General features: G+C 36.6%; 2 protein-coding genes across 4 annotated transcripts in view; one reads left to right on the plus strand and one right to left on the minus strand.

Annotated features, from left to right (window-relative positions):
* The first annotated feature begins 954 nt into the window (after positions 1-954).
* On the plus strand, positions 955-3,453 carry LOC124537383 (juvenile hormone esterase-like). Its single transcript, XM_047114214.1, has 3 exons — positions 955-1,645; positions 1,857-3,109; positions 3,189-3,453. Exons 1-3 carry the CDS (start codon positions 1,469-1,471, stop codon positions 3,400-3,402), a joined length of 1,644 nt encoding a protein of 547 aa, XP_046970170.1. The 5' UTR covers positions 955-1,468; the 3' UTR covers positions 3,403-3,453.
* A 4,905-nt stretch (positions 3,454-8,358) lies between these two features.
* Positions 8,359-26,367, minus strand: part of LOC124537160 (ran-binding protein 9) — a 35,082-nt gene continuing 17,073 nt past the window's right edge. Inside the window, exons 2-13 of one of the 3 annotated variants that reach the window (XM_047113876.1) lie at positions 25,011-25,076; positions 15,886-16,050; positions 15,211-15,401; positions 14,776-14,960; positions 14,567-14,679; positions 14,053-14,204; positions 13,844-13,976; positions 13,321-13,374; positions 11,789-11,860; positions 10,187-10,299; positions 9,870-9,981; positions 8,359-9,801 (exon numbers count right to left, since the gene is read on the minus strand). In XM_047113876.1, the coding sequence (XP_046969832.1) occupies positions 9,668-9,801; positions 9,870-9,981; positions 10,187-10,299; positions 11,789-11,860; positions 13,321-13,374; positions 13,844-13,976; positions 14,053-14,204; positions 14,567-14,679; positions 14,776-14,960; positions 15,211-15,401; positions 15,886-16,050; positions 25,011-25,076 (1,490 nt within the window). In that variant the 3' untranslated portion in view covers positions 8,359-9,667. The remainder of the gene's footprint in view (positions 9,802-9,869; positions 9,982-10,186; positions 10,300-11,788; positions 11,861-13,320; positions 13,375-13,843; positions 13,977-14,052; positions 14,205-14,566; positions 14,680-14,775; positions 14,961-15,210; positions 15,402-15,885; positions 16,051-25,010; positions 25,077-26,367) is intronic. The other 2 variants (XM_047113878.1, XM_047113877.1) reach the window with 2 other exon arrangements.

The raw sequence follows: 26,367 nt of genomic DNA on the forward strand, positions 1-26,367 counted from the left end.
GATCCGCATCAAGAAACTTTACTTCAATGATAAAAAGGGTACCATGTCATCCATTGCATTCGATCATTCGACATTTGGACCGCGCTCGTGTTTATAAATACCCTCCACCACCAACCAGCCCTCCTGTCATCAGTGGAGGTAATGAGGCTAGGAGTTATACTTTGATGAAGCTATTTGCACCACTACTCCATGGGTCAAGCGTTTCGATTAGCAAATTTTATGTTATAAATTCTTATGTTAATATTTTTAAATATACTAAAGATAAACAGCCACACACAACTTTTTTTGTGTGCCGGCTTAAAGGTGCCTACAGGCACAGGGAACAAAGTACCCAAGTTTGCTGGCATTTAGGCGCCAATTAACAAAAAAGGCATTTGATCGGGCTCGAATAAAATAATTTAACAATATTTAACCATAAGTTTTTATTCCGTTTTTTTAAAAAAAAAAATCACTAAAACTTAAGTAGGTTTAAATTTTAAAACCTTTATTTGTGACCTTGAAGACATCAAACAAATAAACCGACTGAATGACAAAAACCAGCTTTGCACTAGCATGAAACTGTATTTCTTATTTTAAGTTTATTTTTGCAATTAATATTTATTTTTAATTTAATTTTATGTTGTAACTAAATATGGAATTCAATTAGATCTAAAGTTGTTTTTTAATGCTAAATTATTTAACATTCTAAAACTTTAATCTATGTGTGAAAGAAAACTATTAAATTTTTCGAAGCTTATTCGCAACAGTATTTGATTAATGATATTTTTTATATATATAAAATTATACCTTACATTTCAAAATCAACGTAATTTTGTTACGAAATACGACTTAAATTTGCTCTTGCAAATAGATAAGAATTTATTTAAAAATAACAAATTCTTATCTCCTGCGTCGTTCGAGCTCCGCGTTAATATCAAATGACATTTTTTTCCAATCTATTACAATCTTGCGAAAGTTTACTTCACAAGATCTTAACGACTTTCGCTGTTTGTGTAAGAGTCTCAGATACACAGACAGTCAGTGTGTTCAGACCAAGTGCGCGCTCCTAATGGATATCAGTGACTGACGTACTATAAAACTAGTTGCCACAACTATTTGCGAGAACTTTTAACTTTGCAATTAGTATCTTTGGTTTAATTGGTGTATCATTTGTGTGGAATCTGTAGTGGTGTTACCAGTATTTTTTTAAATGTATTTTTGTTTTTAATTATATGATTTTAGCGTTTTTTTCTTTATTATATTATTCGATTGTTGTTTTGCAATTAAAAATAAGTGTTGCAAGTTTATTTGTACTTATTATAATGGCTATTAAATAAATTATGAAATATTTTATTTCACATTTAATCGTTCGTGCACAAAATATATACAAATTGAAATAATTATTATGAATATCCGAAGCTTTTCATGAAAAATTAAATTAATACATTATTTGTATGAAACGAAATGAAACAACATGTAAACAAATATAATGAATATGAAAATCAAATATCTGAAAACGATAGCAACATTGTCAGTATTCATAGAATTATCTTCTGGTATTTTCACACCGGTATTAGAAATAAGTCAAGGCAAACTACGAGGACTGCGCAGCAACGGACAGGACCGGTATTTGAGCATACCTTACGCGACCAGCGAGCGATTCCAGGTAAGAACTGCGAACTTTAATAAGCCTTGAACTGTTTACCTGGTCGTAAAATTTTGCAGTTATTGCGGAAACAAGACCGTGTGATACGAGACCGTTTAGCAAGTGTGTTGCAAGGCAGTAACTCCAACGAGTATCAAACTTACACTATCGTATACAAAGTAGTTTTATTTTCGCCAGTTGAATTTAAACGTACGTTTAAATATGTTTTCAGCTACCCAAGAAACCGCCGAAATGGAAAGGAATACTGAATGCCATAAATCCATTCGTAAGATGCCCACAAAAAATGTTTTTCTTCACAACCGGCGCCGAAGATTGCCTTTATCTTGATGTGTTCGCCCCCGAATGGGCGAAGAAATCTGATAAATTACCTGTGTTGGTCTTCATACATGGGGGAGCCTACTTCAAAGGGAGTAAGGAATTATACGATCCAGAATTTCTAGTCATCAAGGGTGCGATTGTAGTAAATATCAACTACAGATTAGGGGTGTTAGGATTCTTGTGTGTCAATGGTATATCAAATCTTGGGTTAAGAGACCAGGTAGCGGCTTTAAAATGGGTACAACAGAATATAGCTTTATTTGGAGGAGACCCGGATAATGTCACCCTTTCAGGACAAAGCGCTGGCGCGAGTTCTGCTTCGTTACATTTACTCTCCAATTTAAGTAAAGGCCTATTCCATAAATCAATATTAATGAGTGGCAACGCGTTTTCAACGTGGGCTTTCAACGTTGAACCTTTCTCCGTTGCATTAGAGGATGCGAGGAAAATATCGCCAGCGGATACCGAAGAGGATGTGTACGACATATTTGCTAACGTCCTTGTGCCCACACTTATGGACGCCACTTACGATACCTCAGTGAACCCACGATACTTCAAGTACTCGCCGTGTGTGGATAACAATTTCACAGACCCGTTTTTCAATGGCACTCCATACGACATCTTGAAATCTGGAAAGTTTAATAAGGTTCCTGTAATCGTGGGTTACACGGACGCGGAGGGTGGGTTCTTTTATAGATTATTGAGTAACAAATTAGTTAAAGATTTAAATGAAAATTTCAACGATAGATTGCCATGTGTATTTTCCTGGTGTTCGGAGAAAGAAAGAAAGAAAATCGGGAAATCGATGCGCAATCATTACTTTAAACACGGAAATATTGATTATAAAACGTCTGTGAAGGGCTTGATTCGATATTACTCCGATTGGATTGCCTACGGGTCTATAAACGCATTTTCAAAAATAATGACTGAATTCTCTAATCAGCCTGTCTTCAATTACCAGTTCTCTTACGATGGTAGCAGAGACTACGGTAAAATAATTTCAGGGGCAGACTTTGACGGCACAACTCATGCTGGTGAACTGTTTTATATATTTAAACCCCTGGGGATGTCGTTACCTATGCCCGAGAATGACCGAATAATGATAGATAAATTTACAAAACTAATCCTGAATTTTATGAAACATGGGTACGTAAAAAAACTATATAACATTGTAAATTACTTCCGAAATAAAGTTATTAACACTGCAAAAATATTTACATTTCAGAAACCCGACGCCAAAGAAAACAAAATTATTGCCTGTAGAATGGCCAGCGGCTGGAAAAAATACATCCAATATTTTAGTCCTAGATAAATACATGTCTGTGATCGACCATCCCCGAGAGGAACAGAGCGGGGGATTCTTCTTAAAGATGCTTTGCACTTACGGCATGCGCGGTTACGTGCCGTGTGAGAGCGCTGAGATGTGTCAAAATAGTTAATTTTCTTCGAATGAAGATTTAGAAAAGTATTAATTTAACACGTTATGTGATGTTTGTTATTAAATCAATTTGTCCGTTATTGAATTGTATCATTTTCCATACATTTTTAGAAACAATCTTATTCTGGTAGATGTCGTCATATGATAAAAAATAATTATTTTTCATCGAATACTTCATTTTTGTTTTAATATAATTATAAATGTTTTATACGCACTGCCTAAAATTTAAAATACAAAATATAGTAAATTTTAGTGTCAAAAACAAAGATTTTACGACTTTAACAACAATTCTATAGGATTAGGAAAAAGGGAACTAAAAAGTAAAAATTAAAGTAAAAGCCTGTAAATGTGCCTTAGGCTTCTTTTCAAGGAGGCCGTGGCCTGTGGAGCACACTTCAGCACGCTACTCCAATCCTGATTGACGGATGTACAGGACAAAATCCTATCCGCCACAAGCAGATTACCTTACGAAGTTTTTTTTTTCACCGCCAAACGATAAATTATAAACTGTTTAAACATTTATTTAACTACCGAAATTACTCACATAAGTATTTTTGGTACGATAATTTGTATGCAAGAAAAATATTTTATGCACATTTGAAATAACGATGTATGTAAATAATCCCTTGTTGAATTATAGCAACAGGCACATCGTTAACTTCATTACACGACCGAAACAAACGGGCTGAGACGGAACGAATGCATCTTGTTGATAGAGAGTGGAAGTCTTGCTTTATAGCATGGTTTGTGCAAACAATGTGCTCGTGCGAGATGAAATAAACTGATATCGTCGGAGACGGCAAACACGCCCCGAGCAACACAGATTTATAAATATGCAGATCAAATATTAAAAAGGGTTCCCGCAAGACGATGCCTCCGCGGCGAATGAACGAATGGAAAGAATTTAAAAATACATTTTAAACAATGTTCGCGTTCTCCGTGCGCTGACTAAATAATAAATTGGAAGATTTTTTATAATACTTCTATTCTAAATAAACACTTGAAATTTTTAAAGTGCTATACAGTTTTTTTATAATGAGCACACATTTTTCCTGAGTTTTAACGTCCTTTATTATTCTAATCCAAAACAATATTTAGGTAATCTGGGGTTAATCAGATATTCTACCACCAAACTGATGTTGTGGTATTGTGTGCTAGTTTGTAGGGTGAGTGAGCCAGTATGACTACAGTTACGATGGATATAACATCTTAGCTTCCAAGTTCCACCATTGATGATGTAAGGAATGGTTAATATTTCTTACAGCGCCAGTATCTATTAGCGGTAGTGACCACTTACAGACAAGTGCTCATTTGCTAATATAATATAACCAAAAATATAGGTTATTATAAAAATAAATAAATTATAAATATAGGTTAATATAAAAACTTTCCTAAATATAATCAAATAATGTATAGGTAATAATTCTATTAAACTTAATTATTCATATCACCCGTATGTCGCTTATGATTTTGAGGACTCATTTAAAATATTAATATTACAAAATTTGTAGTATATTACTATGAATACTATGCAACAAACGGTACCTTAACAGTCCACGGTACAATAAAACTGTCGTTCGTAGGGCGAATGGTGATCCGTTGCGCTGGGAGCTGAATCGTAGCGTCTAAAGATAAATATTCAATGTTTTGATTCAATTCCGATCCGCAGCCGGACCGATCCGACTCGAGGCGCTCCGCTGGTCAAATAGAGATATAAACTTATTTCCCATTGACCAAAAAAAATCGTCTCGAATATTCAATCAGTTTGTCTTTGAATATTTGTTATTTCACTGCCTTTTATTTATTTTCATGGAAAATGTTCAACTATTTCAGAACCGTCTCAAATATGTATATCAAAAATCAAAATCAAAATAAACTTTATTCAAGTAGGCTTTTATAAGCACTTTTGAATCGTCATTTTACAATTAAGTGAAGCTACCACCGGTTCGGAAAGTAGATTCTACCTAGAAGAACCGGCAAGAAACTCAGTAGTAACTCTTTTTTAACATTTACAAAATACAACGTCATGTTAATTAAATACAATTATTTCAATTAATGTATCCTGCTTGGAAGTCAACAGGTATTAACTCCACTGATTTATTGATTTATCTAATGAAAACAAATGTTTCACGCCATTAATTTAATTATACGTAGATATACTAATTTCATTTTCTAACTATCTCTATCCCCACTTAAATTATCTGGCTACCCAAGGAATGAAAAACAATTTAACACGAAACAATTGACGCAGGTTTGATTAAGCAAGTCTACGAATTTTTTTGTATAAATTTTTTACTCTATTATATCAATAGAAATAATAAATAATGCCTGTGCACTACGCGTTGATGAGTGAGAAATTATTTTTTTCGCCGCCGTCGGCGTAACATTATGAAATCGACTCTACGACATAAATTACTAATAATCGGGTTCCGCCCAGGCCTCGGGTGCTCCAATCACCCCTAAATTTTTTGCTTTATCGAATCTGTTCCCCAATAATTTTACGTCAATTATCATAATTATTCAATGATTCGTTATCTGTGAACGCATTTGAAGGTAGTCGGAATTGTAATAAAATCACTATTACCATTTTTAGACTATAATTTAGTTATGGAAATATTTGATGATGCGTATTCAAAATCCAGGCGTCGTTATTCCTTTTTATTTCTCAAAATGTACATTTGTAAATTAAATTACACTTATAAATTATCTGCATCAGATTGGCGGTTAGTTTCGTTACAAAAAGCCGAGTACAAGTGCTGTCATACAAAAATATGGCAAATGGCAATTCAAATTAGGACAATTTCTATGATTTAATTACGTGTATAAGTTTTACTATGGAGAAGCGTAAGAAGCGCAGTGGATAAATAAATATATTGATTCCAACCTCAAATTGATATATTCCTTGTAATTTTTTTTATTATTCTCTTGCATCCCTGTTTCTTTATTAATAATAAACCGTTATTCCAGGTATGTATAGAATATACACTTTAATTTTACTTCCTTGTCTTCCATATATACGCCCAAGACACGTACCCTTAATTAATAACATAGATTGTAATACTCTAATTCGATATCAAATATTGTTTAAACCTTCATTGCTCTTGTGGTAGGAATAGACTATTTAGTAGACTATTTAGATCACAGTCATTTCCGAGTTATGCAATGGTCTATATAATATACACAACTATTTGTAATAAAATACAATATAGCCTATATAAAACTTGCAACTATTATGTAAACGTCCCATGTTAATAGTAGCTCATATTTATTTATATATACAATTAAGTGAGATTACTTCAATATTTTTAGATGACGGCCCATAAAAGTTATGTTTTCATTAATTGATTTTGTTCGTTTTTCGGCAATTATCGAGTTTTATATTTTTGATAGCCAGTGATACACCCGACTAGAACAGCATTCTCCATTTTTCATAAGAACTCAAATAATAAAAATAACCATATAAAATATCATATACCAAAGGGTGTACAATGAGTAAAATTTCAACTAATCGTCGAAGGTCGGGCTTTGTAGTCTATTTATATTATGTATATAAAATGGACGAAATGATGCATAGTTATACACATTTCAAATTTTTAATTTATTTTTATAGTGTTAAATTTATTATCGTTCCTAAACTTTAATAATAAATTGATACATTACCATTGATACCATTGTCATTTTGCAACTATGGCTGAACCAATCAGAGTCGAGGATAGGCTTCGAGCGGGATCGAGGCGCCATCTTAACGTTTTGGCGGGAATTAGTACGTCAAAGTCGCGCACGAATACGGATTACGGAATACGAATGGCGGAATATTAAATCGTGCTAATTTTATTGGAATTAATAATGGTGATGTGCGGTGTTAGATATATTGTAAGTCGATTGATGTCTGATATTACTAATTGTGAAGTGATTAAACATTTTGAAACTTAATTTAATTGTACGAAACAGTTGAAAGTTTGATGCTCGTATTAAATCTTCATGAAGCCCGCGAGAATTGTTACCACTTATGATGCTGTCAGGGAGGATAATATAGTTTCTCTCCGAGAATATACATACATGTAACATAATTTTTCCTTTTTTATACTATACTATTTTTTATATTATATTATATTACATTATTATTATAGATAGTATAAAACAAAGTCGCTTACCACTGTCTGTCCTTATGTATGCTTAGATCTTTAAAATTACGCAACGGGTTTTGATGCGGTATTTTTAATAAATAGTGTGGTTTGAGAGGTTTTTGTATATAATAAATTATTCTACTTGACAATGCGAAAAAAAAAGTGTCAGTTATTGTAACTAGTATATATTATGAGTTTACAAATGGTTATTTACTAACGAAAATTGAAAATAATACTCAATTTATTCAAAAATCCATGTATAAAAATGCATTCTTTTAAACTTTTGTCACGTGATACAATACGCTCCTGTGTCGATTGGCCGGGTTTATGATGAAGTCACTTGCTTGTTAACCTTGCTTTCCTACTATATGTGCTACAGAATAAAATACAGGCAAGTGACGTCAACGACCCCATCGTAGCGCCATATTCTCCGAGTATTTCGCGCACTATTTAAATATGGGATTTTTAATTATATTTTTCGGCAAATATGTACTAGAAATTAAAAATTCAACTTTTACTGTTCCCTAACCCCTATTTAATAATATAAAATGGATTTTAAAAACCAGTCAAATAGCTTATTTAGACAACAACAAGAGCTTGTAAATTTCCCACTGCTGGGCCAAAGCCTTTTCTCCCTTTTAGGAGAAAGTGTAAAACATATTTCGCCACGCTGTACCAATACTGATTTAGACATTCTTTACTATATTTAGTATCAGCATTGCACCCGTGCGAAGCCAATTGGAGTCGCTAGTACGATATATTTTTAACTATATATTTAGCCAAGTTACATAGTGCAAGTTGGCTCAATGTGAGGTAATAAAACTTCAAGGTTGCCGTTTAAACACAATATATTATTAAAAAAGAAAACAATACAATATAAGAACAATATTGTAGAATCATCTTTACAGAACGACAGGCAGACAGGCTGACGAACGGCGCTCGCCGTCGCGGACAGACTTACGCGACCGCCGCCCGCGGGGGAACGGTTAGCCGGCGCCGCCTGCGCCCGTACAGCTTTTACAGCGACCTTTCAATTCTATACATACAAAAATACCAAGTATTATAAAAACAAAAACATGTCTTAACCTCTAGCAACACATTAGATTATTTGATTGATACAACACTATTTATATTAGTATGTAAGTCTGTCCGCACAGTGTGCCTTCGACCGCTCGACCACTGCTTTTAGATTACAGAACACGAGTGACACAGATGGCAGGTGGTAAAAAATATATCTATAGTCTAAAAGCGGTGATTTCATATTTCTTAATCATTTCTACGCGCAACGATCTCGAATCCATAATAAGTGTACGTTAGGTTGCGGGCGGGCACTTCGCGTAAGTCTTACACCGACGGATAACTCGGAATGATATCAACACGTTAGAAGCTACGCGAGTGTGGGCCGTGTTACTTCATTCACTCTGGTGCACGTTACGACTTTTAGATTTACATAAAAATGTCCCGTAAAGCTCGGCGCGAACATCGAGTGCCCGGTAGCCGTGTACAATAATCATAATTATGTTATATATCTATATCAATATATCTATAATATACGCTGACAATATACACAACGCATAGTCCGTGAGTCACATCACAATATAAGCTACGTTCGAAGTTTTCAAATAAAATCTTATATCACAACGTCTGTTATCGCTTCGTCGTCACGACCACTTTATATATATTATGTATCGAGAGTTCCACCACTGCGCTCCGCCGGCGCCCTCCGCTCGGCGCGGCCGCCCCGCGGGGAGGCCACGCTCCCGACTAAAATAAAAGTTAAAAATCACCCCCGCCGGGACGCCCCCGGGGCCACAATTGCGTGCGCGCGTTAATCATCGCATATATTATCGACTAAATCTAACTCTATGTGTAGCGGGCACGGAATTACGCCCCCGCGGCATCACACGACGGAGCTCCCTACAAATTTTAAAAACGAATACAAACAAAATAGAATTTAGAAAATGCGGAATTCTACAACAGAACATTTCGAGAGAAAGTCCAGGGTGCCGGAAACTTTGCTCCTTCCTCCTCCCGGCGCCGCGACACACGCGCCACACGAGCGGCGCCGGCGCGGGCGGGCGGCTCTCACTCGCAGCGGGGCGCGGGGCGCGCGGGGCGCGCGGGGGGCGCGGGGCGGCGTCAGCGGCGCAGCAGTGCGGGCAGGTCGGCGAAGGCGCACGCGCCCAGCGCGGCGCGCGCCATGCGGCGCAGCAGCTCGGCCGACTGCGCCACGCACGCCTCCACGGGCGACACGCTGCGCAGCCCCGCCCACTCTGCAACACGCGGCGGTCAGAGGCGGCGCGGGCGCGCGGGGCGCGGGGGCGCGGGCGGCGGGGCTCACCCAGGATGGCGGCGTTGAAGGCCTCGCACACCGGCTCGCGCCACACGGCCTCCAGCTGCCAGCCGTTGGGGCTGTCCCACGGGTTGCTGTACGCCAGCAGGCTGAACGCGTCCTGCGGGCAGTCGCATTTGAGTCCGTGAGCGATCGATCGCCTCGAGCTCGCGCATGTGTAATGAAATGAGGAAGCATTTCAGTAAAAATTTTCGGTAACGATTTCTACATCGAAGTGCGTATGGGGCATAAGAAAATTAACTCGAAATGAATTCGTAGCATCCTCCAAAATATGTAAGCGAACATCCCGGCGTGCCGGTGCTCACCTCGAGCATGGCCTTGAGGTAGTGGTCGGGCTTGAGGTCCTGGCTCATGGCGTAGAGGTCGCGGCCGAAGGCCAGCATGCGCTCCACCGAGGCGCGCGAGCAGCCCTCGCCGTCTGCGCGGGAACAGATCTCACTTGGCGCCACAGCGGCGGTCAGTGTCGGGTGACCGAGTACAGAATTGTGTACTACAATTTATGGTCTGACATTGAGATGTGATTTGAACTAAACGTAAATACATATAATATATTCCAGTGGCAGCACGAGTAATCTATAATTATTTGTTACGTTTCTTAGCTACTTATATCCAATTTTACTTTTAAAGGTCGACCAATGATGCTATGTCAATTCAAGGTCAAAGTGAAGGTTGTATATTTATCGTCACTCCTCCTGCCATTGGAATGCACTATAGTTTAGATCACGATCAATTTTGTATAGGTGTAGACACACATGACGCACTTTTCACGAAAATGGAGTGATAAACATACATATATAAAGTTGCATTATGGTAGTGATATTATTTGCTGCAAATCAAAAATAATCTTCCCAAATACTGACTGATAGCCAAATAAGTCATGTATTAAGTATAAAGTACATATTATACTTACATAAGTTATTACCTTGATACATACTTACCAATAGCATTTAAATACATACAATATCTAGCATATTTATGTACAAATAAAGCGATAGAATGTTATGTCGACTATGTGCAAGGGTTGTATCGAATACGGAATAGCAAAATGTTGCGATTAGAATGTAATAATAAGGTCATTGAAACGGCAACGGCCCGACCATTATAAGGCACGAAATTGATTTCAAAATATTCACAAATGAGTATATAATAGATATTTTATATTACGTAAACTTTTTGGGTACATTTAAACCAATCAAGTATTAGTTAAGTATTATTAATTTTAATTACCGTTACCGAGGTGTTAGTTGATTATTATATTATATAAGCATTTATGAACTGACACTATCTCAGATGATACCATCCCATTTTAATCACACGATAGATTAATTTAATATTATATTAATAAATCATTCTACATATACATTCATGTAACATGCAACAAACCTCGTCGTATTAATAACAAATATAAATATATAGCGATTACTAAATACTACGACTGCCATATAAAACTTAAACGTACATACCTTCAACTTCTCGACATTATTTAATGGAATTATGAAAGAAACGCAAGAGAACATGACGATGAAACTACAAATACATTCTACGACATATTACGTCGGTGTCATTGTTTGAAATGATAAAATGTAAGTTGAAAAGTTTTCAGTCGAAATAGTTGCTCTCGACAATGAGTGGAATTGTTTGGTTTCGATAATGTATGAATAAGATTTACGGATGAGAAACTATTCTGTCATACAAATGGTTCCTGAACTTTTGGGATAGAGTTTCTAAGTAGCAGGCAACGGGAGTCTAGGACATCGAGCATGCCAGAACGTTATCGACTCGAGACGAACGCCCGAGGGGGTCGAGTGCAGTGCGTCGCGAACGGAACACAATGGAGCGACAGTCGCAACGGACAGGAGGCCAGTGTCGGCGAGTGGCGGCGAGAGGCCAGTGTCGGCCAGACGTACCCGCGCGGCCCAGCAGCGCCGACACGCTCGCCGTCACGCCGGGCATGCCCTTCACCAGCGGCAGCTCCTCACCTACAACCCACAACTCGCTACCAGCCGCCCCGCGCCCCGGGCGCCGCCCCCCGGCCCCCGCCCCCCGGCCCCCGCGACCGCGATACCGTTACTTTTCGCATTCGTATTTCTTGGACATTTGAATTTATATTCAATTTTATACTGCCTATTATTTACCATAACACCTTAACTCGAGACAGATCGATTGCAGTGCAATGTATCGTTTGATTTATAATCAGATAGAGCGGCGATAATAGTAACAACTCCACAGTATAGATTTTGTCCGAACATAACCAAAAGTTACTACGAAAACTATCAGCAGTAGCGACGCTGCCAAAGTAACGTATCGCGATCACGGTGTCACCTAACCCCGCAGCGCTTTGGTGAGAGAGCCTCGGCTGCGGTCGCTCGTTCCGCACCCGAGTCGTCCCACAAAAGTCATGCCAAGCGTCGCCCGCGCGAAATAATCGTAAAAGAAGCGGCGGAATGCAGACTAAGTGCCGTGAGAGCCCTAGCGTGAGGCAGGCAGTATGAGCATGCACCTACGGTACTCTAACTAGGCTACGCCGGGAAACACCTCCGCCCCGCCAGGGTGCTGACGCCCAGCACTCAGCGTAAAGCTTCGGACAATATATCGATGGGACCGATGTGCTTCCCTGTCGTCACGATAGCGATTAATTTAAATGTAATATAAATACATGTTTCAAACATCGTTCTGTATTTAACGAGTGATTCAGAGCTGTATCTGAAACGAAACCTCTTTTCGAACAAAATCACAACTGGGGTGTATTTATATGCAACGTAATTTTGTAACGTCTGACGTAAAGTGGTTTCGCTTCTGTCCTGCGTCCAGTTGCACGCTCTTTGATATTGTTAGTAGGTATTATTGTATTAATAATTATATAAGCCCCATTTATTATGGTTTATCATTTGGGAAGGCGATGAGTCACTGAGGGTTGCCCCACCAGATATTCCGTGCCACTGCTCGAGGCTTTCCATTCGAGCTGATGTCCACAAACCCCAAGTACCAAATGGGATGGTTAATTCTTATATTATTCTTATTAATCATGTCGAGTGCGAAACTAAAAAGCGACGCGCAAATAATATTGAATAATGATTAAAATAAATTAAATCTGAAATTATAATTACCAAATAAATATTTAAATATATTATATATGAATGAGATGACGAGCAAATAATAAATAAATCGAAATAATAACAATATTTACATAAAATTAATATTACATTTTTATTTAATTAAAGTATAATGTATACATACCCTAACCAATACTAGGTAGATATTTATCGTTTTAATTACTGTTCAAAGTAAAATAAAAAAAAATCATAATAAAGATTTTAAGATATTTTTATAAAAAAATTTCGGTGGTATTTAATTATGTATGGTTTTTGTGTTTATATAAATTTTTTTAACAAATATAACAGTGAGGTGTGATGAGGGGGGGGGGGGCGAGGGTACGCACCGTCGTGGGCGCCGTTGGCGGCGGGCGGCATGTCCACGTCGCACTCCGACACACCTGGCGGCCGCGGTTTACACTGTTACTTTGATATCGACTCACATGGAAGTCTGTTCAAGTATTACATAGAGCTTCAATCGACAATTGATTGCGTCATACGGAATAATTGAATCGAGATGGCCCAGTGGTTAGAACGCGTGCATCTTAACCGATGATTGCGGGTTCAAACCCAGGCAAGCACCGCTGATTCATGTGCTTAATTTGTCTTTATAATTCATCTCGTACTCAGCGGTGAAGGAAAACATCGTGAGGAAACCTGCATGTGACAAGTTTCATAGAAATTCTGCCACATGTGCATTCCACCAACCCGCATTGGAACAGCGTGGTGGAATATGTTCCAAACCTTCTCCTCAAAGTGAGAGGAGGCCTTTAGGCCAGCAGTGGGAATTTACAGGCTATTGTTGTTGTTGTTGTTATACGGAATAATTGGCAACGTCAGTCAGTGGGCGGTACAGAACATGCGCGTTACCGTTGTGGTGCGGCGCGCGGTCGCCGTTGGCGGCGAGCGGCGGCGCGCGGCCCACGTGCGAGATGACGGACGTGGCCACGCCGTTGGCGTCGCCGTCCGCGTCCGCATCAGCGCCCGCGTCCGCGCACAGCGCCTGCAACACGGCGCCTGTAGCGGCTGGGGCGGCGCGGCGGTGCTCGCGCGTTAAGGGGGGGGGGGGGGGGGTCTACCTCCGAGTCGGAGCCGTTGACCATCTCGACGAACTGTCGGCACTTGAGCAGCAGCAGCAGCTCGTGGTCGCGCTCGAGCAGGCCGGGGTACAGCCGGCGCGCCGCCTCTATCGCGTCGCCGATGCGCCCCGACAGCACGAGCTTCGATATCCCTGCAAGCGTCCGACGAACACATTACAGTAGCGTACCTTTCGACGACCTCCATGGTCGAGTGGTGTGTACACCAGGTTTTCATGGGTAAGTCACTCTGAGGTCCCGGGTTCGATTCCCGGTCGAGTCGATGTAGATTACCATTAGTTTTCTATGTTGTCTTGGGTCTGGATGTTTGTGGTACCGTCGTTACTTCTGATTTCCATAACGTGATGTTGTCTCATATTTATTTATTTATATTTACCTTGTCTTAAATCATTCCATCATATCGTGAAATTTGAAGACGATACTCTTTTGGAAACAGAATTATGTTTGCTTCCTTCGTAATATCGTATTACAGAAGAGACAATAAAGAACGACTAACTTTGTCTATTTTTAATGGATGCTATGTCCTCGTCGATAGGCTGACCGGTGGAGCGGGAAAACGCCTGCGCCGTGCTGCAATAGCCGTGGTGTACGAGATACGACGATACCATTCTGTAATTGTACCACAGATACAAAAGTTAAACACTTCAAAAATAAAAAATAAATCATTACTGATATTAATCACATGAATGTTGTTATAGTATGTACCTATGTAAAACCTGTTGCCACTGGCCCTGCTCGTCCGGTAGAGGGAATTCGTCAATAGCGAGACGCGTTCTCGCTCGTAATTCTCTCAGCATGTCTTCTATGTCGAACACAAATGGTTGTTGACCAAAATTGGCGTCCACCACCTCGCCGGGTGTCTGGAGACCAACTGTTGGATACAGATTGGGCTGTGAATGAAAAAAGAATATTTTTGTGATATAGAAAATGGAAGCCGTTGATCGAGCGAGCTTGTTACGTACCAAAAAAATTGAAACCTTTTTTTCTTCGGTAAACAAAAGTACCAAATAATAAACAACATTTCAGAAAATTACACAAGTAAATATTTTGGAAGATGTTTCAGTATATGCTGAAAGGAGTACTATACGATTATCGAAAACCATTCGTCGAAATAAGAGAAAAATGGAAAGAAGAACTCACTGGCAGTCCTCTGAATGCTATTCCTAGATGGTGGCCGTTCTTAGTGTAGAAACACGTATTGTCGACCAAGTTGACGCCACAGCCGATGACGTCACCGGTGGTGAAGGTGGGGCCGTAGGGTTGACCCGTGCCCGATGAGCAGAACGAGTGCCCATCGTCGCCGTGGTACCCGTACGAGTGTTTGTCCCAACCTGATATGTCACATGTTTAGACATATAATTTGTCTTTAATTAGAACTATATACAATAGGCAAGTTCAAGAATCAGGTGTAAATGTGGACATTAGCAAACTAGTACAGACTTCTAATATTGTGACATCCACAATGGTCAGCTATCATGCTATCAGGATTCTCCAAACAGTACCATTATACCGAAGCTTTTTGAGTTTCTGTAAGTTAGTTCTCAACTTGGAGTTTGGAAGTATACTTTCCGGTTCCGACTGATTGCCAGCATATGGGCCACCGGATGGAAGGTGACCACCGCTCAGAGACAAAGGCGCTGTAAGAAACATTAATCATTCCTTACATCGCCAATGCGCCACCAACCTTGGGAACTAAGATGGTATGTCCTTTGTGCCTGTAGTTACACTGGCTGACTCTCCATTCACCGGCGTACAATAATACTAAGTGCTGTTTTTTGGCGTTAGAATATCTAGAGGACATATGTCACAACTAACCGGGCAATCGGTTCATGTTGACCCCGTGTGCTGACAGCCCGATGCCCATGTACCCGTCGCGACCCTTGGACACGATCCGCACTTCGAAGTAGTAGAGGCCACAGGCCGCCGGTATCGGGTGCGTGGCGCGGACGCTCGCAGCGTCCTTGTGTGTTTTTCCATGACCTGGAAAATCATAGTATCACGGTGTAGAATTTCTCATCCTTCATACAATTTAATACATTACTAAAAAATATTTAAAGCAGATTTTAGTATCAGTATACGTTAAATCATTTTCATAACACTGCGTTAAAATTGGAGAAATTTACACCACGATTAAAAATAAGATTAACTTATCAGTATTGCAAGTGCAAAAGGTCATACGTAAAAGTTAACTACCAATCTACAGCTACAAAAAGTCTTATGTGATTTACATTTTTAATGAATTTATTGCTTTTAGCTACCACATTTTTATATTGCAACACTAATAAAACATAAGTAAATATGCAGTAATCTCAACTCTTTTACATACGACCTTTGAACCTAGCCCTAACGATATATTTTCCAAGTAAAATTGATTAAAAAGTATTATAATAAAACCTCACAGAAATAACAATGTCATACGAAAATGTTGTATACAAGAACAATGTTAATTGTTACGTTTTTTTTCTTATTTCTTAAAAGGTAAGGTAATTATAGCTTGTGGTTTGTGTACTAGTACATAAATATGGTATGGTATATATAACTTAGATAAACCTCAGCAATAAAGATACCAGTACAAATTACAATTGTAGCACAAATGCCGAAATTGCACCAAACTCGAAACGCAGCTACCATGCATCGGATTCATCGAAACCAACCAAATACAAACTTAATGAGTTTTCTAATACGACGTCCGTCTGATCATTCCTTTCCAACAAGATAGTACTAACTTATGGTACTCTCATCTGAATGCTAACTAATCTATATTATAAATGTGAAAGTAACTCTGTTCGTCTGACTGTCGCTCTTTCACTACCAAACCAATGAACCGAATTTGATGTGAAGCAAACTTGAACTCCAAGAAAGAACATATGCTACTTATTTCATAACACAAAAACCACACCCCCAAAACGAAAGTGAAGCCGCGGACGACATCTAGTATTATATATGGGAAATTTGGTTTGTTTGTTACATTTCCACGTGTTTAATTAACTCAATCATAATGACATTTTCCATGCACGTTTCCATAAATAAATACAAAGGCTATAATACTACCTAACCCCCCCCCCCCCCTTCAAATAAACACAAAGTTACGAGTAAATACCAATTACATATGCTTGCAAAGTATCAAAACGGTACATAATTTAAAAGCAGGTTAAAATCGACTTTCTAAGATTTATCTAGTGAAACTCATATGAGTCGTGTTTTATTTTAAATGTTTTCGTAACATTGCTCACATTATATTTTAATTATATTAAGGCCAAACGAATTCGATGAATCAACGACTCCAGTTTAACGTACTGAATTGAAAACAAAATCAACAGAATAAATTTAAGTGTCAAACAAAAGTAATGCATTAATTTTAGACTTTTGAATTGAACTATATAGAGAAAAAAATTAAATAAATTTTAAGGTCATTGACAGAATTACAAACATGCGTTTATGTTGCTTGTTATATGCGTTTGCGCAAATGTATATATTGTTTTTTAGTCTGTACTGACTGACATTTCGAAAAAAATCTTTTCAAATAGAAATTAAGTACAGATTTAAAAGAGTTACTAAATAATATAATTTCAATTCCATTAGTTAATTCGAGAGATCATCTTACTCACAAATGCAAAAAAACATATATGACGTTAAAAGGATATCTGTTGACTTCCAAGCAGGATATATTAATTTAAATAATTGTATTTAATTAACATGACTTTGTATTTTTTAAATGTTAAAAAAGAGTAACTACTGAGTTTCTTGCTGGTTCTTCTCGGTAGAATCTACTTTCCGAACCGGTGGTAGCTTCACTTAATTGTAAAATGACGATTCAAAAGTGCTTGTAAAGCCTAATTGAATAAAGTTTATTTCGACTTTGATATTTTGATTATTTTTTTTGGATAGAAAAAACATCTTTATCGATATTGTATGATAGTCTTTCCTATCGACAGTGTAAGAGCACATACGGGAACCCGATTTCGACGGGACTTTATACATAGCTCATGTAATAAGGAGTAACTTAGGCTACATGGACAATTTTTTTGTTAAATTCAAACGTAGACGAATTCGCGGGCAAAACTAGTTTCTTACACATTCCACCATGAAACCATTTACACATTCACCATCATATTCAGAAAGAGGACCAAGAAATTGTAGCCTAATCAACACTCTTAGGTGCTGCTAAAAAGTAAGTAAGTAAAAGTATTGTTAATAAACTTTTAGTATAAAATTAACAAATAAAATTATCTAAATTACGAAACGTTACATAAAATGACTATTACAGATATAGCGATACATGCAAATTGGGTTAAGGCGAAACGTAGGCGATATACACCAGCTGCACTTAGCACGTTAACGGTGATCGTGTCGTAATTACGGAAATTTATAATTGTTATGATAACACAACGATAGAGAAAAATATGTAATTAATCAATACGATATGTAAGAACAACGGCGTTGATTGTTCTGGAAATTATCTCATGATTAAACTAATTCGATACGGCTTGAAGACCTGCTGGCCTGTTAAAACCCACGCTTGAGAACGTATATAACGTTTGATACTATTAAAATAATTTGGGGAGACGAATTTAATCAACGAATGTATCTTAACAGCGAACTCTTTGATTTATTCGATAACTAATACCGAATCCTAAAGTAAAACAAGTGAGGATAACTGTCAAGATATACTCGAGTTATAATATACAATTTTAAGTAAGTTACGGACCTATTATTAATAAGCAATTAAATTAATAAAGATTGCTTAAGTGTTATAAGTGTTACTATTTGAGGATAATACTTTCCAAAATGAACATTCAAGTTCACTTATTTAATGTTAAAACTTACCATTGGTTTGGAAAAGAGAATAGCCAGACCTGATAACATACGCATCATACATACTAGAGCCATATACGCTGTACCCAAGGATTGACGAAAGTATTCAAAAGATACTTTGTGACTTCAACCAATTGAACCTACGCATATTTTTGGGCTTTTGATTGGTTGAGAAGTTCTTATGTACTGCGGAATTAAGTCCAGTATTAATTAAATAAAACAAAATCCAAATATTCTTGACTCAAGAGGGCTCATGAGAGGACTCTCGAATCGTCATGTCACTGTGTAGAATAAATAACATTAAGTCCTTAGATGTATACAAAGATAGACTACGTGTAGCAACAAATATGAAAGAAGCAGCGAGAATCCCAATGTTTACTCTTTTCCACCACTTTAATTACAGAGAACAAATACTATGTCCATAATTTTTATTATTAAATAAATCTTGTGTGGATATGCTTAAATTATCTCATATTAATTTTTTGTTTGGCCAAGCTAAAAATAAATTTGATTATAGAAAGGAATAACTAAAACCGAGGAAGGATTATTACCCCGTACTTAATTATTAAGTTGCGAAGTCAAAAGCTAGGTATTATTACTTATTAGTTTATCTTTTCTCCTCATGTCTATGCAATGATTGTCACTTTTGCTTTCAAAAAAATCTATGTTACATATATAATAGCTGCAATAATCATTATTCTTTCGGATAACTTTTACTAACTTACTAATAATTCAATTAGGCCTTTTCAAGCCACCAAGTGAAGCTACCGCCAGTTCAGAATGTAGATTGTACCAAAAATAATCGACCAGAAACTCAGGATACAATTTTTGTGTTACGTACGTATGTGTTATCATTAACTAGGCGTAATTTGAACAGGAAAAACTGTATCATTAGTGATGTTTAATCCCAAATCTAATTATTCCCTCGAACGTCTATTACGATTCCGTGACGTCAAGCATTATCGAAGATTTACGTTTTCTGCTGACTGTACTAGATTTAAACACAAATTGAGCGTACGCCAAATGCGCAAAGTCACACAACAAGGTCACGAAAGATGTTAATGAACTTACGTATCGTGAAAACATCACATTCACTACTAAATAACTAAGAACATATTGAATCACAAAAATGTATCGTTAATGTGAAACTATCATGTATACGATGTAAAATATGTCTTATTCCTATAGGATTAAGAGTGAATTTCTTTAGACGTTAATTTTTGACAATTGTATTTTTGTTTCGAAGACATCAAAACTTAGAACATTGGTACCTACCTATTTTTTTTATCTAATTATAATGTATTTAATTCGATTATCGGAATCACTTACAAAACTAATAAACAACAACAGTAAACGTATTTATTAAAACCAGTATTTAACGGTATTATAGTACAAAGTTCATACGGAACCCTCGCTGGTATAAGCACAAAGCGCGGGCGCAGGTTAACGAACCACGTGTTTACACAACATCAGAAATGAAGATAAACCGACCGGATCGTGAGAGCACGATCGAACCTTTACCGTGACAGGGCTAACCCTACCTCGGATATTTGACAGTGTTATACTATAAATAACTTTTTCTATTGTTATCCTTTTAATATTAAATTACAATGATATTTTACCAAGGTCTCTATCTACGTGATGGACATATTACATTTGACTTTAGAATCATTAACCTCTAGTTTGTAAAGTAACAAATCTGATTAACTAGATATTAAATCATGAGCATTAAGAATCAAGAAATAAGCAAAATCCATCCACTTACTCCAAAAAATAAATTAGAAGGATCTTTGACCTATAACCGTCATGGTTATGCAAAAAATCCCAAAACATATATTTATTTATACATTAAAAATCTTTTTAAGAACGTGACAACCCTGCGAATAAAAAACCTGTATAATAACCCGGGTTCGCCTGTGAGTACTAGTTTTTGTGTCGGGCAGGGCTGCGAATCTCACTCGATAACAATAAGTAAAGAAAATATTTCTAGAAACTTCTTCGTTATCTGTATGATCTTTGATCCATAATTTAATCACTCGACAACCATGCGTTATGGAACAGTGATTAATTATATTTATAAGTGACTAAACGTGGTTTTTGCTTTATTACGACTCACGTTAGATGAATTTAATTAAGCCCACATGCCGCAGACCATAGTAACAATATCCTTGGTAATGTTTTGCGTTGTTTGCTCGATAGAATATTAATAAAAGACTCGTATAGCAGTTTATCTATTAGCGGAATGTGTGTGGATACCGATATACTTTGAATTTAGAATAACTTTCAACATCATTATTTACGACTATGAATTTGTAAATTTATCTACATTCTGCTGCCAACTATATTTGATAGCTTTTCTTACATTAAATCGTTCCACGGACAAATATTTCTATTATATTTTTATTAACAAAACAATGCCAATTCTACATCAAATCAACCCGCATTAGAACAGCGTGGTGGAATATGTTCCATAACTTCTCCTCAAAGGGAGAGTAGGCCTTAGCCCAGCAGTGGGAAATTTACAGGCTGCTGTTTTTGTTGTTTATATCGAAAGAGAATTTTGGTCGTACAATATGTTCCTAATTAAACTGTTCTACTCATCTTGTTTCATGCCTTTTATGTTTTTTTGTGAATGTGTTGTCAAGATTCACGATCTTCATTTAAGGCTAGCAATGTAAGATTAGGGAGAAACCCTGCACGCTGGCAAGAAAAGTCTAAAAATTCAACGGGGCGACACTAACTCGACAGTTTTGCGAACACAATGTAGTCTAGAGTCTAGACTGTAACTATACCTAGGACTTCGTTATTATCATCATGGAAAATGTTAGATGTAACCCATTTTTAACTCTAGAGCTTCATCTGGTTTAATTTAAGTATAATTATGAACAAAAAAAACGATAAATAAATAACAAATATTTATTTTCATGACACTAATTATCCAGATATAGCCCGAGATATTGTTCTTAACATATATGCGTATGTGAACGTACGAGATACCGATATAGGAACAATGCGAATCGTCAGCAGCGAGGCGAAGATGCGACCGAATTAGCTGCAATCGTTAGCGGTCCGTTGCCCCTTACCTGCCGCACCGTTATGATACGTTTACTTCGTGGTAGATGTATCATCAGGATACATAACAGAATAGAAACAGCAACGAAACGAAAAAAATTAAAATGAAACTCCTAAAGTCTAAATATTCTATTACTTTTTGGACATCGCATCTACAGTTCAAGTGTTACACATAAATATGAAACTAAAACAAGTGTAGGTGGAAAGTCTTACTACAAAAGAAAGTAACTAAATAAATATAACTGAACGAACATTAAAAAAAAATACTAAAGAGCTTATTATTAAGACCAATCGGTTCGCTGAACAAGACTGGAACGCATACTAACAGGTGAAGACAAATAAGATCTTGTAAAATTAACCGTCCCTACTAATACGATACGTGCCCGTTCGTTTGTTATTTCTTTCTACTTCAAGCAGCAATGAATCGATCGACCAACTTTTGTACAAATATTATAGTCCTAAGTTACTTATTAAAAAAAATGCTAAGGACAAAACTAGTTTCGAATTGGACCATGACAAAATGAAGGTCTGTTAGAATTCATAATCATACACGTAATGATTGGCATTTATAAATTATTCTAAGGTGGTAGTGGACCTAAACTAATCGGAAAAGTAATCTATTTATAAAATACAAACCATTTTAGATACTATTTCCTTGGATTTGTCGAACTGCGTATGGTTAATATTGACGAGCATTATTTTATTTACTATCATTCTTTTATAACAGGTGATACAAATGATACTCGAATTTCGACAGACGGTCCAACGCTAGTAAAAATAAATCCTTATAAAATAACGCTGAGTCACATGAGCGAGAAGACGTCTTGCTCATCTATTTTAAACTGGGATTGGCAGCCATGCTTCTTGAAACATGATATTTCCAAACTGCATTTGATGGACATGATAATCACGATACCTCTAGCAATCGTCCGCAATTCGAAAACATTTGATTTATTTTCATTTTAATTAACTATTTTCATCGTCAACATTTAGAAATATATTTAATTTTATATTTAATTTACACTAAGGCTTTAAAATCATCTCAGTCCGTTTTGTGGTACATTGACATCAGACGCCCTCTAAAGCCTGCAATGCGATATTTTTATTTGCCGTACTCGACCTTCGTATTAAATCTATAATGAAAGTAGGTGAAAGACTATTCAAAGTCATAGATTTCACAGATAAAATCAAATTAGCATTGCTCTGCAATATTTAGCAAAGGATTTTATTAAAGGAGCATGATTCCGAACTACTTAGTGGGTTTCAAATATTGATCATACTTGACTTTGAATATTGTTTATACTATTTTTAATAAATAGTCCATGTATTTTTTTATTTCGACTATGCAAACGTAATTATTAAACTTTATACACATTTAAACATCGAGAATTATTATAATAATATGAGTATTAAATAATAAATAGTAAAAATTCGTATTTTAGGAAATGAATAGGTATAATAAGTCTGATTTTACATTATATGTAACGAAAATATCATCCTAATCGATCAGTAGTCTTTACAGTTTATATAGTATTTAATCGAGGTGGGTAACATATTGTACAAAAATCTAAACCGCGAAGAATCAATTTAATCAAAGCAAAGTAGATTTTGCAGTCGCATTTACAAAACTAAAACAATTATTAATTAACTAACAGAAATTAGACATTCGCCTCACAATTTTTAATAACAAAATTGGGTAAGATATGTAAGTTGCGCGTATTGTTTTATAACTAGAGGATGTCACAAATCTAACGTAGTAACCTATTACAGTTTTCTAAATATCCTTTCGTATTACAACTAAAACGATGAAAGAACTTGCAATATATCAAGAATCGCTTACAACTGACTTTGATTGGAATATATCAATTATTTTAGTGGTGGATGGATATTGTAAAAATTATACTACTAGCCTTGAATACTTTGTTTCTCCATTTTTATTTCTAGTGTTTGAAGTTTTGTACACGCTTGTGTCGAGACGTGACGTGACTCCACAATTGGTCTATGAATATACATATTTGTAACTTATACCGAACGTAACGACAAAGCATTCGCGGCGTTGACAAAAACAAACGACCTAAAAATAACTGTACATTAATTATTATTTCAATGTTAACTACAGATTCAAATATTTATACATTAAAAATGATTTTATTATTATTATTTTTAGGTTATTCATGCATGCACTTTAAATAATCGTTAATACAATCAAAACAAATATTAAAGTAAAATAATATTAACTTTATTGATGATAAGAGACAGAAAAACAAAACGTACATAAATGACAAGGGATAGAAAAAGCAGGCAGTTATTCAACAAATACAAAGGTAACAAGTAAAGCAATACAATCGCTTATGAAAAGTCGATACCACACAGTAGAATTATAGCAATTACAGTACAGCGTAAGATATTGGCGCAAGCTTCATTTTGTGATATAAAATTATCTACAGTTAATCAAGCCACCTTTAGTTATGGAAATACCCCTCTTTAAACACACATAAACGTAAAACCACAATACGAAACGCCACTAATAGAAACCTTATCACATTTGAATGATATTCATTTAACGTTATGAGCATATAATTATAAATGAAGTGTTCAACGTTATTTGATAAATTTCTAATATATGATAAGGCATCTTGCTTAAATATACCAAACGATAGAAATGCTAACAGATAGAAAAACGGTGCTGATGGTTAACAAACAGAGCTGCGGTTCACAAACAATTCAAGCATCCCTCGATATCCCGTTGATATTACGGTAATGAATGAAATATATTCAGAAGAGATCAAATAAAGTAAATTCTTTAATTGATGGTAAGACTGACCTCGAATTCCTTTATCCAAAGGCAAAATAATATCAGATTGTACAAGCGAATACAACACGAGAGTTATTAAACTCGTTCGTCTAATGCCCGCACATGTCTCTCGACGTCAAGACATTTAACTCGACGCATAAGCTGCGTTGCGCTTCGTAATGCTTAGAAGTTAATCCTGTTTGTGAGCCCTGTTTGTTAACAATATAACAAATGTTCGTATATGCTAGGTTTGACGTACGATACATCCAGAGGCGTAAGTGGAGGTAGGGCAGGTGGGGTCTTCGGCCCGGACCCTGCGTCCCACCTTACAACAAATAGAGAAAACATCCATGTCCATTAAACAGTTCCACACATGGGGCCCCATACACCACTTACGCGTCTGGCTGCTCGACGATACAATCTTCGAATTAAATCCAATCCAGCAAGTTCATGTTCGAACACAATTAATCTTAGCTGATTTTATAGATAACGTTTCTTAGACAAAGTTGGTGGATAGATTGGAACCGATGTCAATCTTATTTCGAATCAACGCTGCACAGTATCTATAAAATCAGCCAATCATGACATTTTAAAATAGTTATTTGCTGGCCTAGCAGAAGCATTTCGTAAAACAATAATAGCAGCAGTTGGAGATGCATTACCGAAAACACGTCATGCAAAAACCTGACTACCGCAGACGAGCATTAAGAAGCAAAGTGGTGCTATGGAGCCGAGTACATTTTACGCTAGAATTAAAACTAAATAAAAGTTAAAACTATTTATTAAGATTAATGACAACAACTACGCATTTACTTCAAATAACTCTAGTCTACATTAATCATAATTATCACCGATTTAAATTCTGTCAAACGCGACAAACATTGCTTTTAACTTAATTGTACATCGACTTTAAGCGTCTTAAACACCTATATCCTAGGATTCTGGGTCTCTCCTCAAGATATATAAAAGGTAGGAAGATTTTGATGATTTAGGCAATTTTACTCGAACTTAACGAGGAATACATAATTGAAAGACCGAATTATATAATCCATTAATGTCATTTTTGCTTAGTATTTCTTTATGCATTTCTTATATAATTAAACAATAATGGTTTGAGACAAAAGACAATTTATAGGCAGAAACGTTTCATTTTACCGTTCATTCTCATAAATATATAATCGTATTCAATCGATATCGCTTCCCCTTCATTAGAACATTTCTAACCTATTTTGCGCGACTCTTTACGGTTGTATTAAATATTTGCGCGATAATTCCATTTGCCAAAGACACATTATGTACATTTTTTGATTGAAAAACACTTTAATAGCCTATTCTGTAGATACTCTTTAGGCAATTGTAATTACAATCATGTTATAGTTTAAAGTTTTAAACTATAACTACAACTGCACTTACTAACACTGAATACAAGGCGGATTATAAGGCAGATTTGTATAAGTCTTTATAGATCAATAAATGGTTCGTAATTGTTATTTGCAATAGCGTACTTTATGAAAATATTCTTGCTGTTTATAGGTTCGTTATAATCGCTCGGAAGCAGTGGCAAGGCCGAGCTCGGCACTTGGCAACTGAACGCACTGATTGCTGTTGCGCACACG

The sequence above is a fragment of the Vanessa cardui genome, chromosome 18 (genome assembly GCF_905220365.1).
Source record: "Vanessa cardui chromosome 18, ilVanCard2.1, whole genome shotgun sequence".
In the NCBI taxonomy this organism is placed as follows: domain Eukaryota; kingdom Metazoa; phylum Arthropoda; class Insecta; order Lepidoptera; family Nymphalidae; genus Vanessa; species Vanessa cardui.

What these genes read in the sequence shown, in the direction of transcription:
- LOC124537383 (XM_047114214.1), top strand. Translation starts at nt 1,469, where the DNA reads ATGAATATGAAAATCAAATATCTGAAAACGATAGCAACATTGTCAGTA. An exon ending in CGACCAGCGAGCGATTCCAG is followed by an intron (nt 1,646 to 1,856) that starts GTAAGAACTGCG and finishes ATATGTTTTCAG; the next exon opens with CTACCCAAGAAACCGCCGAA. An exon ending in CTGAATTTTATGAAACATGG is followed by an intron (nt 3,110 to 3,188) that starts GTACGTAAAAAA and finishes TTTACATTTCAG; the next exon opens with AAACCCGACGCCAAAGAAAA.